Genomic DNA, 10,760 nt, shown 5'->3' with positions numbered 1-10,760 from the left:
ACCACTGGTGTTGTCATTTGATCCGTTGGTTCCCGAACTAGGTCGGCAAGGCAGGGGAGTCGCGAGTGGGACCCACATGTGCGGCCCCACGCCAGGTCTACCAAAGACACGTGGAGTACGATTGTGGGACTCAGTAATGCGGGGCCGCGTCACCTATGTCCGAGGGCTCCACGTATCTGGTGAGCGAGAAATGTTGGGCGCACATACCATTCGAGACCGCGTCACCCATTTGCATGGGCTCAACATGCTGGGTGAGAGAGAAGCGGGGGCCACGCTGCTCTGGAGCCCACCTCACCAACGTCTGGGGTGCCTCGAAAAAAAGTCCTCGTATCTGGTTGGCTAACGGAGGCTGGGTCCGCATGCCACTCGAGACCGCGTCGCCCGAGTTCATAGGTTCCACGGACCGAGTGAGAGAAAAGGGGCCCACGCTACGCTAGAGCCCGACTCGGCAAGTTATAAGGTGCCACGTCATCATGTTGAGGGCTCCACGAATCAGGTCGTTCCGAAACCACCTTGGCCCGGAAGATTCCCAGGGTGATTTGGTCCAACCAACTAGCCTTTCTGGTCGCGACGAGAACTCGTTTCTGGGGCTCCGAGAGAAGCCGGTGCGAGGTGAGACAAACGAGACTCGTTTATGTTAGGAGTCGGAAATCGACCAATGTCACATGGGGGTTAATTAGATTACAATTTTTTTCAGTATTTTAATTCTTATATTTTAAAAAATTATTTTAGTATTTTATAATTATGAAAGTAAAAAATTTATAGTTCTATTTATCAATAAAAATAATGATAACAAAAAAAAATAGTAATTGTAATATTCCAGTTGATGATAGCAGATGACATCGGTAGTGGTAGATGACGGTATCGCTAACGTCAATGTCAATACAATTGTCAAGCAGTCTTTTCATCACTCTACACCTGCGTTACGCTTTGTCACCATAAAATCATCGAATCCATCGTGGAAATCTGTCACCCGTTGAAGTAGGATTCGGAGATGCACACCCCCTCACCGACATTGACACTGTGCCTCTCTTGCCACTCGCATCCTCGACCACCACTTATCTACGATTGTGGCCCAGGAGAACACCGTTGTTACCCTCCTTAACCTCTCCATCTCTGTCTACAAGGGGCTCATGTGCACATCGAGCATCCTCGATACTCTTGTCACCCCCAACATGCTACCACAACTCTTTACAACCTCCTCTCTGTCAAAGTGTATTACTTCATCATCAAGTCAAAGAAACCCCCTCATCATCGCCTTCATGGACCTCCTCGGCAATTTTGATGTACTAACTAGATCCATCAAGGACATGCTCTAGGCCCTCTACTTGCTCATTTGCATTGCCCTCGTCGAGCCGGGCATCGTGCTACCCCTCTTTGTGCTGGTGGTGAAGGACAGGTGAAGGGAGGTGATAGAGGATGTGACGATGGTGATCACCCAACTGATAGGATACAACGAGAGCATGGAGGCATTCCGAAGGGTGAACGATATCAACATCCTGGTAAATCTAGTGGTTGGGGGGAATGGGAGGGTGAGAGAAAATGCTACAACTGTGCTGCTAAACCTGGTAAAAAGTGATGGAGCTAAGGCTGTAGGGGATGTCAAGGAGGTAAACTAGGCGAAGGACATTATGAGGGCTTTAGTCGGATGACAACAGGGTGAGCACGATGAGGAAAAGCAAAGTGAAGACGTTGTTGATGGTTTTGGAGAGCAGAAGGGAGCCAACTATATGGTCTTAATGATTATGAAATTAGCACCGATAACTTTGTGCCGCAAACATCGCTCCGTGATGGAGTCATAAAGTGCTCCATCATCGCTTTACATCCGCCACCATTGGCGTCGTTCGTTACAACCAACTAAAGCATTAAAATTATCTGTTTATCATTTATTTTTGTGTTTCTATTAGTAAAACTGATGATGTTATGGTAAATAGACATAGATGTTTCACTTTCATAATTAGAGGGATGCTAATGTAATTTTTTGAAGTGTAAAGATCAAGATACTAATGGTAAACTAACTATACAAGTAATATATAATTAGCCCATTGAATCAACATGTTGGTATACTAATACAAGATAGGATGCTCGAGAGCCAAAGTGAAATTATTGAATTAGTATTAAACAGTTAGAAGTTTTCATTTAATGTGTATTGTTTGATCCTTATCTAAAATGTAAATATTGAATGTGTATAAAATATCTAAAATGTTCAATGTGGAAACAAATATTTGATACAGATCTTATGTGGTTGGGTGATTAATAAAAAATATCAATAAAGATTTTGGTAGAACTTAACTAACTAACTATATATATATATATATATATATATAATATCTTAATGGTGATAAGAGGTCCATATTGAACCGTTGAAACGTATGATTAATATTGTTATACAAGTAAATCCTAAATTTCTTCTTTTACTAAAAAAACAAATCTAATTTAGGGCTCTATGCAGCTCGAGCTCGGCCCGATCACGGTACCGTGGGCCGTAGGTCGGCCCATCATTCTAAGACATTGCTCTCGAGAAACCCTAGAGCAAATAGCTTACAAATGCTCCATCTGTCGCTACCTGCGGCCGCCTCTCGTTCTGTCTCGCAACGACCAAGGGCAGAAGAGACGAGCGATGGTGTCGCTGAAGCTCCAGAAGAGGCTCGCCGGAAGCGTCCTCAAGTGCGGGAGGGGCAAGGTCTGGCTTGACCCCAATGAGGTCAACGAGATCTCCATGGCGAACTCTCGTGAGAAGCTTTTCTCCTTATCGATCCCTCGCTGTTGTTGTACTCTCACCGTCTTTCCGATCGATTCGGCGCTTGTACTTGAATCCCAAGCCCTTCTTTGTTGGTTTCGTTTGTAGATAGAAATCGGTAAAATTTTCGTTTCTTCGTTATAACCGCTGCCGATATCTGTTAATATGCTAAAATCAACGCTTGATAAGGTATTTATGATTTAAAGGTCGGCTTTTGGATATGTTCCTAATTATATTACATGAAAACTCGTGTCTATGTTAGTTCTTGTGTGTAGTGTTTTCGATGTGTTCATATCATACTCACTCTGTACTCTCGAACAGAAGTTTCAAGATTTCTTTGTGCACCAACAGGCTAAGCTACAGGTTCCTACTCCAGAATCACCATGTTCATGTTTTATGAATGCATAATATGATCGAACAAAAGAAAGACCAGGAGGAGATCGCTAAGGCGTTGGGCCAAAGAGAATTACCTTTTCTTCTCAAAAGCACTGTATCAGTTGAACAGACTGCTGGTGCGATTGCCATTCATCTCCATTTGTAAGCTATTAGCTGACTGATGCTGCTATTGATTGCATCAGTATGAGAACATGACAGACAGAAATAGGCTAGTGGTTGGGGAAAGTGAATTATGGCAGGGCATAGGACCGTTTGGGGATCGAGTTAGTGGTTATATGAGTAGGGAACATATGTAATACAAGAGATTAACATGGACCACTATGGGAAGAACATTGTAGCAGTTCTTCCCTGCACAAACATCATTGATTTTGGAAAGCAGAAAAAGACTCTGAGCACTACTTGCTAACGGATTTTTGGTGATGAACTTTTTATAACTGTAGTTTGATCTTGACTGTTTTAGTAAGAACTTTGCTTTGGCAACAACTTTTCATGTTCATTTGCGATGGAGCATGATGGTTTTGTTATGCAGGCCAAAATATAAGAAAGCTTGTTAAGGATGGTTTTATCATCAGGAAGCCAACCAAGATTCATTCGCGATCTCGTGCAAGGAGGGCACTTGAAGCTAAGAGAAAAGGGCGACATTCTGGATATGGTAATAATTCTTTTATAAATTCTGTTCTTCTTTACCCTTTCTTTGACCAATCTTATCTGTATTGCAGGGAAGCGCAGGGGTACAAGAGAAGCTAGGCTTCCGACTAAGGTCCTTTGGATGCGTCGGATGCGAGTTCTTAGACGGTTGCTTAGGAAGTACCGTGAGTCGAAGAAGATTGACAAGCACATGTACCATGACATGTACATGAAAGTCAAAGGTAACGTTTTTAAGAACAAGAGGGTGCTGATGGAAAGTATTCATAAATCCAAAGCTGAAAAGGCAAGAGAGAAGACCTTATCTGATCAATTTGAAGCTAAACGTGCCAAGAGCAAGGCTAGCAGAGAAAGGAAGATTGCCAGGAGGGAGGAACGCCTGGCTCAGGTCCGATAATTTTCCAACATTGTTTTTCTGCAATGATTACGACGTGCAGTCATCAGAGTTTTTTGCACAATCATTCCTCATTCTTGTTTGGGTATATTCCACGTATTTTATGCTATATCCAACGCATTCTATGCTGCTACTCTTCTTTCCCGAGCATCTTTGATGATTATTTTATAGAAATATGTATTAGAAACCATCTTTAGCTGGATAAGGATAAGCATATTTTCTTTCAATAATAACTAGCAGTGATAAACTTGGTTTTTTTTTCTTCTTTTAATATTTCTTAAATTTTGAGGGAAAATGATTTCACCAATGAAGACTTGCTTTGTTTGTTTGTTTGTTTGGCCTGGGTTATAATATAAATGTCATTGCAAGCTTGATTTTGTCGATAGTAATTTTTTTTTTTTTTTTTTTTTATTGTGTGGGAGAAGCCATTCATTTTTGTTTATGAGGAGGAACTGGTTTCTGCTATCGTTTGGAATTGAATTCAAAACAAATGAGTTATGTATTTTGTTCTGTTTGCAAACAGGGGCCTGGAGACCGACTACCTGCCGCCCAATCCGAGTAGGAATTTCTCCTCAATTCACATTTTATAAAAGCTCTTCGAAGTTTTTCTATTCATAGAATAACGGTAAAATTTCTTATGCAGGGTTCGCAAGAAATCTAACAAGTAATGGATAACATGACTCCTGGGTCGCAATGGATCATTTCTTTCTTATGGGTTTTAGAGATGTTGCAAGACCTAGTAGCTCGCTCTTATATCATTTCCGGATGTTTGTTATGTTTTGTTTTGAAGGAGTTGGTGATCATGTATGAAAGTTTTTGATATTACCTTTTTTTTTATTTATGATCTAGAAAGTCAAAATCTTTTTATAGAAATATTATCGTTACTTAATATCCTGCCTGCGGCGGTACGATCAATCAATTAGAGTGGCATTATTGCTTATTTGCATGATGAGCTCACAAGTCCATGCAGTCAAAGGGGGCTTAGTGTGTATTTATCGGTGCCGAGCCAAATGAGTGCTACTATCCTAACCGTTGTTAGATTCCGGCCCTTTCAAACTTCATATAGATGTTAGTTGTCTCTATATGACGTTTGAAAGAAATCAATCATTGCTCGAAATGTTTTGGTCTCGCAAGCCTTTTTTAGAAAAGAAATCCTTTACAAAGCAATTTGAGTCACCAAGTCGTCAAACTCATTTAGTTGTTCTTTTGTGCCCACCACCGCCAGGTATTGTTGCTATAAAACCTGCTTACATCTTAATATATTGTCGGACCTCACCTTGTAATGGGAAGGTTGTTGATCTTATAATAATCTTGTGACGATACGATATGATAAAAAGTTTTAAGCTCTCAACTCAAAACTATTGATAAGTGATTTTAATCGAAGTACGTAAGAATCAGGGTCAATGTTTCAGGTGTATCAATCCTGATTTTGATATACTATCATCCATCACCAACATTTAAGATAACTTCGATGAGATTTTAAATTCTTAAGATAACTTCGATGAGACATAGTTAAGATAACTACTATGTCTGTCGTGTATTTATTTTACCTACCTTCATTTTCCTTTTTATATCTTTTGGTAATGTTAGGCCAGAAAAAAATATCAATAATTTAACAGCCAAATAGATAAACAATCAGCTTTTGAATTATAAATATATGTAAGTGATTATTAACATCTAGACAGCCTGGCTGATAATAATAACAAAAAAAGGGTTCACCGAGCAAAGATTCGTTATTCGTAATTGGATCGAAAATGTCAGAAAACCGGGATATGACATTTAAATAAACTATCGTTGTTTGCAGGAAACTAATCAGTGAAAGAATTAGCATCTTATTAGCCAATCTATCAATATGATATGAAGAAATTAAAGTAACGCGTAAATGGCAAGCCAATACCCGATCAAATTTGTTCTACTACTATAACCAAACAGCCGGTCCAACACAAGAAGTTCAAGTGTTCATAGTGAACATCAGCGTTCAAGATGAATTGTGAAAAAGAATTTTAAATGCAAATTGTAATACTCAACCAGAATGTTTTCTATCATGCAGTTATGTAATGAATGTTCCCCAATTTGGATATTGAAGTGTCTCACCTCGCAGAAAGAAGAATAATTATTGAGCTCAACGAGGAATAAGCATCACAAGGAAACCATCAAATTGTTTACTGCTAAATAAATAAGACTACCGAATAAGGGAGAAACCTTCTGAAATTGAAACGATAAAAGTAGAAAACGTGTTTGAACATAACAAACCACAACAGGAGAAACCTTCTAATTTATCATAAATTAACCAAACAAGGCAACAAAAAGGGATAATAAGGGCACACCATCATCACTCTTCCTCTTCTCCCTCGTTCTCAGCAATGTTGAAGTATCGAAGCTCGTAAACATTGCGATCTTTGTTAGAAGCAATCACTCGCAGCCAATCCCGCACATTGTGCTTCTTCAAGTACTTTTTTGTCAGGTACTTCAAGTACCTATGAAAAAATGCACACTATATCATGATGATGGAAAACGAATATGGGATCTACAAAAATAGGTTTTGCACTGCCATATCACATGCGCAATGAGCAACGCTTAACGATAAAATAAGGCAATAAATTATTTTTTAAATTAGCTTGACGATCTTGTCAAAACCTGTTGTTAACAACAGGTACGATAAACATATAAAACATAAGAACTAGATTAATACACATGTAACCGTCTCGACATATACCCATAAATTGGTGAAACTATTGATAAGACTCCATCAATGTAATAATTGATGATGTGTGATTGATGAAAAACAAAATAATAATCCATTTCAGTTAGCAAAACATATTCTACAATCATATATGTAACAGATGAAATCTATGAATTAACAAAAAAATAGTGAGAAAACACTTAAGAAAAAAGAAAAGTGCGTAAGAGCTACAGTGACCAGAACAGAAAGTTGTAAGACACAGAAATACTCGAGCAGGAGCGCGAGCACAGCCTTATCACACTGACTGCTTACCTAATAGCACTACGGCGGGTGTGGAAGCCGACACACGATGCATGACTGCTGATGCTCGCCCGGAGCCGTGGGTGCCATTCGTTGAATCACGTGCATTGCACTACCTCCTCGTCTAGTGTGTGTGTATATATATACACACACACACGGAGGAAGAAGAATATATACAAGATATTGTAAGCCATATAACAGAATCTTACTATGTTATTTCAGATCTAGAGTGAAAGAACTGAAATAACAGAGAAGGTGAAAGAATTATCCAATGATGATGAAATTTGAAGAGATGAGTCGACAATCCTTTTCTTTCTTTAAGCCTTTTAAGTTTTTAGGGGCATAGGGTGAACGATGAAAGTGAGTCTTGATTCTGAAAATTTGCTATCGGTTGTTAAGATCTCTTTACCTGCTAATCTTGTTGACATCTTATGATTTTTATTTATTACATATTTTATCATAACGTTCATCCTAAGACAAAAAAAGTATTTATTTGATCTGATCTCCGATAACTATGACAAAGGGTTTGATTATTCTTTCTGCTGAATATTATAATAATGCATAAGAGGCCTTAACCACATTTTATCAAATACTTTTTTTTCCCTCCCAAGCAACCTTTGATATGGATGCAGGATCATGCTCAACCTGCAACTTGTTCAAAAGGGTTCTACCGACCTGGATTCCTCTGTAAGCTGCATTTCTTTGATATTAGCCATATTTATTTGTGTTAGTCTCCTGATTTCCTTATTTTATCAAGTCATACATATATATATATATATATAGAGAGAATAATAAATTCAATATAACACAATTACTTATATCGTCGTTTCTTGCGTTGAGATATATACTTTCATCAATTTTGAATTTTAAATTAGAATAGAGCTATAAGTGCATATCAATTCCAAGTAAAAAACATAGCATATGGCATCCCTTCAATCTCACAGTACTAATTTACAAAAAAAGGACTTCACAAGTATTGGTTCTAAGTAGAAAGCGTTGAATGAAATATTAAGGGTCCGCAACTCAGTATCCTCCAAATTTTGAAATCACAAAATGAATGAACAGGGCATGATAGCAATGCTGCCAAGTTAAAAAATCAGACTATCATAGAAGCTGAGAAAAGTTCAACTGTTGCTAAACTTAAGAAGCAAATCAAAGTGGAAAAAAGGGTGGGTTCTGCTAGACCTCAATCCAAAATTAATATCTTAGCTTACAAATCATATCAACACAAGAGTGGACTTACATCAAAACATTGTGCATCTCCAAAGGGCAAACAATACCTCATAAAACCCATGATTCTGTCAGGCAACTATAATGACCCACCTAAAGTTCACGATACCGACCATAAGAACATCCATATGTTCTGCACAATAAAGCAATGACTAGTCGGCGAGTCAAAACATCTAATTCCTTTAACAAATACTACACATGTAATGAAGTCAAAGCCATGTTAACTAAGTTACCAAGGGAGCCAATTAAGATTTTAAGACCACACTTCCATCTTCTTCCTCCATTCGCAAGAAGAACTAAAATATGTGCTGAAACACTGTTGAACGTGGATGTGATAAGGACGTCTATATCTAACGACACTTTAACCTATGCATTATGGCAACAAAATAGCATCTAAAGTTATTAGCTGCAAGATTTCAAACAGGTGGGCACAAATGCAAACATCCAACACAATATGTCATAATTAACGCCATCTCAAGTCCCCTACAAGCTGTCGAAGACTATCTCCTACTTCTTGAATCGAGCACGAGAATATAAGCAACAGATATCGCAGCAACTAATCAAGTAAAACCTCATTTGCACTAAATTACAACGCCATACCAAGAATCCATGATCCAGATAACTGAATTAGAGCCAATAAAGAATATCCACCGGAAACGAGACAAGGTATTACCGCTTCGAGAAGGGACCCTCGGAGGTGACGGTGATCTTGCTCTTGTCGCGGGTGACGGTTACGGCGTCGCCGAGTGCGCCGGCCTTGCCGCCTGCCACCTTGATCCTCTCCTGGAGGAACTTCTCCAGGGAGGCGATGTCCATGATCTTGTCCTCCACCGGCTTCGCGCAATCGATGACGAAGGTGGAACCCTTCTTCTTCCCGCCCTTCGCGGCAGCCGCCGCTGCCCCACCGCGACTCATCCTCTCACCAGCTCCTGTAAAGCCGCCGCTTCCAAGACGAAGGTCTTAACAAACCAAAGGAGGGGCAACCAAGCTCCGATTCGAGAAGGCATATTTAAACGCGAACCCGAAGAAACCCTAACTAAACATGTTAGGATGTCCCGCGGTTGAGAGAAAGGCTAAATGGAAACTCTCTCTCTCTCTCTCTCTCTCTCTCTCTCTCTCTCTATATATATATATATATATATACACACGCTTTTAGTTTGTAGTGTCGGCAAACAGTGCTTACCACTTTCGAATGCTCACCGAAATCCAATTAGATAAACTCGTCCGGTGGTGGATCAGATGGATATTTTTATGTAGAACAATAATGTCTTAGTTCATCGAATCGATTATTTTATTTTTATTACAGTTATGTTGTGTTACTTATATGAGTGAGAATACCATCATTAGAGTTCAATTAGTTTAAATCCTCATCAACTTTAATTGTTAGATTTATCATCCGGTTGGGTTATTAAAGTTTCTAAATATCTATATCTATTTATCTTAATGAAATTAGTTTTACTAATGGAAACACAAAAATAAAAGATAAGAAAAAGAGAGAGACAATTTTAGAATTTTGATGGTGGTGGACGACGATACCGTTGGTACCGACACCGTTGCAATTGTCGAGCAATCCTTTCGTCGCTCTACACCGATGCTTCGTCATCGTAAAATCGAAGTTTGCTACCTATGCCATCGCGGAGATCCGTTGTCTATTGAAATAAGACTCGAAGATGCGTGTCCCCCTCGTCGGCGCCGACACCGTGCCCCCTCCTCACCGCTCATCTCCTTAACCACCATCACTCATTCACAACCCAGGAGAACGTCGTCGTTGCCCTCATTAACCTCTCCATCTTCGCCTCACGAGGCACTCATGTGCATCCCGGGTATCCTTGACACCCTCGCTACCATCGCCCAACATATCATTGCAACCTTTTATATCTCTATAGCAGTGCCTCTGCCTTTCTCTCCCACCCCCCCTCACGCTCACCCTGCTATCATCATTTGTCAGAGCCCTCAAGGTGGACGACATTAGCGTCCTTGTGGATCTGGTGGTTAGGGGAAGCAAGAGGGCAAGAGAAAATGTTGCAACTTCATTGCTAAACCTAGTAAAGAGTGACGAAGACAAGATGGCGGGGGACATCAGGAAGGTGGATGGGGCAGAGGCAACCGTGAGGGCTCTAGTTGGCAACAGCAGTAAGGTGAGCGTGAGGGAGAAGTGTAAGGTGGAAGTGCTGTTGTAAAGGGTTATAGTGACATGCTAGGCAGCAGTGGCGAAGAGGAGGCAGAGGGCATCGAGGATGTTCGGGATGCACGTAAGTGCCTCGTGGGCAAAGATGGGGAGGTTAAGGAGGGCAACGACAATGTTCTCCTAGGTTGCGGACGAGTGGTGATGGTGGTTAAGGAGGCAAGCAACAAGGAAAGGCACGACGTTA

General features: G+C 40.2%; 2 protein-coding genes across 2 annotated transcripts; one reads left to right on the top strand and one right to left on the bottom strand.

The window, feature by feature from the left end:
• Positions 1–2,565: 2,565 nt before the first annotated feature.
• On the top strand, positions 2,566–5,064 carry LOC135588805 (large ribosomal subunit protein eL19y-like). Its single transcript, XM_065081125.1, has 5 exons — positions 2,566–2,732; positions 3,666–3,788; positions 3,856–4,169; positions 4,699–4,733; positions 4,819–5,064. The coding sequence occupies exons 1-5, from the start codon at positions 2,621–2,623 to the stop codon at positions 4,841–4,843; spliced, it is 609 nt and encodes a 202-aa protein (XP_064937197.1). The 5' UTR covers positions 2,566–2,620; the 3' UTR covers positions 4,844–5,064.
• Positions 5,065–6,365: 1,301 nt separating this feature from the next.
• On the bottom strand, positions 6,366–9,379 carry LOC135588804 (large ribosomal subunit protein eL22z-like). Its single transcript, XM_065081124.1, has 2 exons — positions 9,062–9,379; positions 6,366–6,652 (listed from the first exon to the last, which is right to left on the bottom strand). The coding sequence occupies exons 1-2, from the start codon at positions 9,301–9,303 to the stop codon at positions 6,508–6,510; spliced, it is 387 nt and encodes a 128-aa protein (XP_064937196.1). The 5' UTR covers positions 9,304–9,379; the 3' UTR covers positions 6,366–6,507.
• Positions 9,380–10,760: the final 1,381 nt, after the last annotated feature.

This window comes from Musa acuminata, chromosome BXJ1-8 (genome assembly GCF_036884655.1).
Source record: "Musa acuminata AAA Group cultivar baxijiao chromosome BXJ1-8, Cavendish_Baxijiao_AAA, whole genome shotgun sequence".
In the NCBI taxonomy this organism is placed as follows: Eukaryota; Viridiplantae; Streptophyta; class Magnoliopsida; order Zingiberales; family Musaceae; genus Musa; species Musa acuminata.
This window is presented reverse-complemented; position numbering and strand designations above follow the sequence as displayed.

Coding starts and splice junctions, on each gene's coding strand:
- LOC135588804 (XM_065081124.1), bottom strand. CDS start 9,303: ATGAGTCGCGGTGGGGCAGCGGCGGCTGCCGCGAAGGGCGGGAAGAAG. Junction 6,653..9,061: donor GAGGGTCCCTTCTCGAAGCG/GTAATACCTTGT, acceptor ATTTTTTCATAG/GTACTTGAAGTACCTGACAA.
- LOC135588805 (XM_065081125.1), top strand. CDS start 2,621: ATGGTGTCGCTGAAGCTCCAGAAGAGGCTCGCCGGAAGCGTCCTCAAG. Junction 2,733..3,665: donor GATCTCCATGGCGAACTCTC/GTGAGAAGCTTT, acceptor TTTGTTATGCAG/GCCAAAATATAAGAAAGCTT. Junction 4,734..4,818: donor CTACCTGCCGCCCAATCCGA/GTAGGAATTTCT, acceptor TTTCTTATGCAG/GGTTCGCAAGAAATCTAACA.